This window comes from Palaemon carinicauda, chromosome 25 (assembly GCF_036898095.1).
Source record: "Palaemon carinicauda isolate YSFRI2023 chromosome 25, ASM3689809v2, whole genome shotgun sequence".
NCBI classification, from domain to species: Eukaryota; Metazoa; Arthropoda; class Malacostraca; order Decapoda; family Palaemonidae; genus Palaemon; species Palaemon carinicauda.
This window is the reverse complement of record NC_090749.1, coordinates 84658065-84663064: the sequence shown is the minus strand read 5'-3', so window position 1 is coordinate 84663064 and position 5000 is coordinate 84658065. Positions and strand designations below refer to the sequence as shown.

At 34.8% G+C, this 5000-nt stretch overlaps 2 protein-coding genes across 11 annotated transcripts in view; one reads left to right on the top strand and one right to left on the bottom strand.

Moving 5' to 3' along the window:
* Nucleotides 1-5000, top strand: part of LOC137618679 (uncharacterized) — a 506020-nt gene that overhangs the window by 312276 nt on the left and 188744 nt on the right. Inside the window, exon 2 of one of the 8 annotated variants that reach the window (XM_068348830.1) lies at nucleotides 4317-4367. The exons of the other annotated variants lie outside the window; for them this stretch is intronic. Within the exon in view, the coding sequence (XP_068204931.1) occupies nucleotides 4317-4367 (51 nt within the window). The remainder of the gene's footprint in view (nucleotides 1-4316; nucleotides 4368-5000) is intronic. 8 annotated transcript variants of the gene reach the window in all.
* LOC137618681 (pro-epidermal growth factor-like) overlaps nucleotides 1-5000 on the bottom strand; it is an 835493-nt gene that overhangs the window by 810487 nt on the left and 20006 nt on the right. The gene's annotated exons all lie outside the window — the stretch shown is intronic.

Here is a 5000-nt window from a genome sequence, read left to right as displayed (position 1 = left end):
TATGTAATCTTGTTTTTAGAGAAAGTGGCATTTTTCTTTTCCTAATTTCATTTTGTTCTAAAAATGCTCTCCATCCCAGGATTATCCTACTTTTAATTTTTGTCTCGTGTCCTGGGGAAACACTTGCCATCTGTCTTGAGTGTATAAATTCATGAACTATCTCTAGAGGCTCATCCATAACTTAAATTTCTCTCTGCATATTAATTGAACATTATCTTAGTTCTACTCATACTCATTTTAAGTCCTACATTCCTACTTTCTGTATTTAAATTTCGTATCATCTTTTGTTTATTCCTCCCATGATTCACTAAACACAACTACGTCACCTGCAAATCTTAAGTTATTAATGTATTATCCAGTAATATTAATTCCTATAGTTTCCCAATTTAAAATCTTAAAAACTTCCTCTAAGAATCTGTGAATAATTTAGGAGAAATAGGGTTTCCCTATCTAACTCCTTTCTCAATGGGATTTTCTCACTACCTTTACGTAGCTTTAGGATGCTGTACTTCCTATATAGATATCTTCAAGTGACCGAACATAAGTTTCCTCTATTCCTTGTTTTTGAAGGGCTTTTATTAATGAGGATCTTTTGACAGAATTAAAGGTTTTTATAGTCTATAAATGTTCTTCCTTATTCGTGGGATTTTTCAAAAGCTGGTTAATTATAGTAGTAGTAGGTTGGCCAGGGCACCCCCCTCCCCCTTCCGTTGAGATACTACCACTAGAGAGTTATGGCGTCTTTTGACTGGCCAGAAAGTACTACATTGGATCCTTCTCTCTGGTTACTGTTCATTTTCCCTTTGCCTACACATACACCGAATAGTCTTGTCTATTCTTTAAATATTCTCCTGTGTCCTCATACACTTGACAACACTGAGATTACTGAACAATTCGTCGTCACACAAGGGGTTACTGCACTGTAATTCCTCAGTGGCCACTTTCCTCTTGCCAAGGATAGAAGACTCTTTAGCTATGGTAAGCAGCTCTTCTAGGAGAAGGACACTCCAAAATCAAACCATTGTTCTCTAGTCTTGGGTAGTGCCATAGCCTCTGTACCATGGTCTTCCACTGTCTTGGGTTAGAGTTCTCTTGCTTGAGGGTACCCTCGGGCACACTATTCTATATAATTTCTCTTCCTCTTGTTTTGTTAAAGTTTATATAGTGTATATTCGAGTTTTTGTTTTAATGTTGTTACTCTTCTTTGAATATTTTATTTTTCCTTTTTTCCTTTCCTCACTGGGCTATATTCCTTGTTGGAGCCCCTGAGCTTAAAGCATCTGATTTTTTCAACTAGGGTTGTAGCTTAGCAAGTAATAATAATAATAATAATAATAATAATAATAATAATAATAATAATAATAATAATAATAATAATATAGTCAGCTGTTGAATACCCACTTCTAGATCCTGCCTGCTCTCTTGGTTGGCTTAAGCCTCGCTGTCTTTTTATTCGGCCTATTATGATCTTTGTAAACATTTTATACATTAGGGAGAGTAAAATTATTGGACGACAATTTTTCGGTCTTTTATGTCTCCCTTTTGTGAATTTATATAATGATATAAAGTTTTTCCATGCTTTAGGTATAGAGCATTCTTGCAGACATTAGGTGTAGAGTTCAGCCAGTTTAACTACTATGAAATCTCCTCCCTCTATTATTAAATCAATTGTTAAGCCATCTCCTACTGCTGCCTTTTCTTTTTTCCCACCTCTTAATGCTTTCTTTACTTCTCCTGCTATTACATCTTGTACCGGCTCAGGCGTTTCATTATTTCTATTCGTGAAGATATTTCTTATATCACTATTGTATAGAAATCCTCTTCAGTTTTTATCGCTCCATCTGTATTGTGAAAGATATTTCCATTTTCGTCTTTCAAAGTAAACATCTGTTGGCCCCCTGTTCCAGTTTTTCTTTTCATCAATTTGATGCTTCCTCCATTTAATCATTGATTTTACGAATATCTTGAGTGTTTTGTTTATTAATTTTTTTTTGTTTTTTTTTGGGGGGGGGGGGATAGTTCTGCCGATTCTCTAGTCAATTTCTTTTAGCGATGCAGATTTGCACAGACTCGCAGCGGTGCCCTTTTAGCTCGGGAAAGTTTCCTGATCGCTGATTGGTTGGACGAGATAATTCTAACCAATCAGCAATCAAGAAAATTTTCCGAGCTAAAAGGGCACCGCTGAGAGTCGGTGCAAATCTGCCTCGATAAAAGAAATGACTAAAGTTTAGCTCTCTTGGATTTCACCCTCAATTCCAATCTTTTCGGTATTAAGTTTTTCACCTTTTCCACATATCTCCTGTGCTGATTCTAATGAATATGTTGTTAAATTTGTGTTAATTTCTTTTTTACTTTCTTCCACTTAATCATGTAGCCAGAAATACCTATTTCGTATTGCTAAACTAAACTCAATAGACTTTTCTCTTATTACAGGAGTGTCTGTTTCCTTGAAAATAACTTTACTGTTTCCTTCCTTAGATCTAAACAGCTTTTGTTTATCACCTTTCTGTGGTCGTTTGTCTTTGAAATGTTTAGCACTGTTATATATTTAGCTAAATTGACATTAAAATCTGTTCCATTACTCATTTCTACCTTTGGGCTTCTTCATGTCCATTTTCTGTGTTCCTTTTTTTTTAAAGAAATTGATTAGGACTTTAATATTGTTCCTTTTAGCAAATTCTACAATCATGTCTCCTCTGTCCTTCTTGTGCTTACTCCAAATTTACATACTGTTGATTCTTGTCTCTTCTTTTCACCTACTTCAGCATTGAAATCCCCAAAACAAATGTAAATTGAGTACTATGTTTTTTTTATAGAGATCTCCAGATCTTAATAAAAAGTTCGTTTTTCTTACTATGTATGGGATTTTGTTGGTGCATATGTTTGAATGATCTTCAGTGAATACTTCCTATTTAGTTTGATAATTAATCCTAGAATTCTATTACTAGTACTATAGAATTCTTCTCTGGTACCTACAAGATTTTTATTAATAAGAAAACCCACTCGAATTTCCCTGTTCCTTTCATGTCCTCTGAAGCAAAATTTATCTCCCTCTTTTAATTCTATATAAGATTCCCTACTTCTTTCAATTTCACTCAATCCAATTATATCCCTTTTTAACTATTTCATCTCTTATAGTAACACAGCAAGATCTTCCCTAGACAAGTTCCTGACATTACATGTTGCGAGGTTCAGTTTCCAAAGGTTCTCTGTTCTAGTCCAGAGTTTCATAGCAACCCCTGCAGTGGAATGTAGCTGCCCACTACCTTGGGCAGATGTTACACTGCTGCTGGGGACTGGGGGCCAAGACGGGGTTGTGATATCCCTGTCTAGGTTCGGTCAGATTTCACTACCGTGCTATCACTGCGGATTGGTGACGGTGGGAGCTTTTTCTCTGATTGCTCACAGCGAACTAACCTAGTTTGGGTGGCCCTGACTTGTATAGCTTTGCTAATCATTGCGATAAGCAAACCTTTCTTACCTTGTTGAGATATATCGATTCAGAAAGGCTATGAAAGAATTGTGAATTGATCTTTTCAATCAAAATGGGTAGATCAGGGAATTTCGAAATCCTAAACGTAGTGTGTAAGCTATCATTGTTAAAACTTAAATTGTCAGTAAAACATTTCTCCAAAAATATTCTCTTTTGTAGCTATTTCTCTCTTTTGTGTACTTTCATTGTTGTCTGACTTTACTAGACAGCTCTATACATTATATCATTTTTTATTACTAATAAGGGGCAAAGGACAGGGCAGTGTTCTGGCAGCCAACCATATATCACACTGACCCAGTCACAAATTCACCAAGTTAGGATTAGAGAAGGAAGGCCATGAAATAGATGCAGATTACAAAGGATTCAGACCTATAAGATGACTGCTCACCAACCCCCTTACACATTCCTAGTTTACAGGAACAATAAGGTCGTAAACAAGCGTTAAAAACATTATTCAATTTGTTGTAAACTTTCTTTATAAACAAATATATTGGGCAAACTATTTCATATCATTCTTTTATTTTATATTGCAGGAATACAGGTTTCTTATCTGATGCCTACCAGTATCAGCAATTTCTTGGAAATAAGATGATTAATCAAAGATTTGATAAATGTTTTCTTGATCACATAATTTAATCAGGATTGAGCTTCTATGAACTTTCTCAGCACATTATTTACCAAAAAGAGCAAACATTTTCACTAGTTTTCTTTCTTTTGTCACATTATCTTTCTTAGGTTAGTTTGATATATACAATGACTCTTTGGTATATATATAATGAATTAAGTCATTAAAAAAATCTTCCAATTTCCCCTTTTCTTTCAGGATACGAAACAATTCAGCAGAAACAAGATGAAATTATTGACAAGCTTAAGGGTGAGTTAGAATCTGTTGTTAAAGGTTACTTGTTCATGACGTATCTAAATTGATATTTTCAACATTCTATTAAGAGTAATTTTCTCTCTTTATTGAAAGAAATTCTTAACATTTCACAAGACGTAACCCAACTTACTTCTTCAAAAGATATCAATCACTAAACTGGACTTTCCTTTCGAGAGGCAAAGACATTTGAGAGAAAATGGTTGATATTTGGACCTTTGTTTAAACATTGCATACTTCCTAATGGATTAGCGTACTTTAAATCCCTTTTCTATTTCAACAGATCCGACTTAAAAGGAAAAAGAAGCTAACCTAATCTTCCGATTTAACCTAACCTACGACGCTTATACTTACCTGCGAATCATCTTTACATACCTTAGGCTATGATTTGGTTGTAGATGAAAGGTTGACGGTTTATCTTGCAAATGGCACTTGTTTAAAAAACCAGCCTTGCAATCGCTCAGAGAGAAAATGCACTGGACACATTTCTAGTTTTTCTTTTCTATCTTTACTGTGGAAATGTTCGACTTTTACTGTGACATTGCTAGCATTATCAATGTATCAACTGTATGTAAAATGCAATTATGCAGGGCTTGGTACAGTTTATTTCTGATGGAAGATTAAACTTTC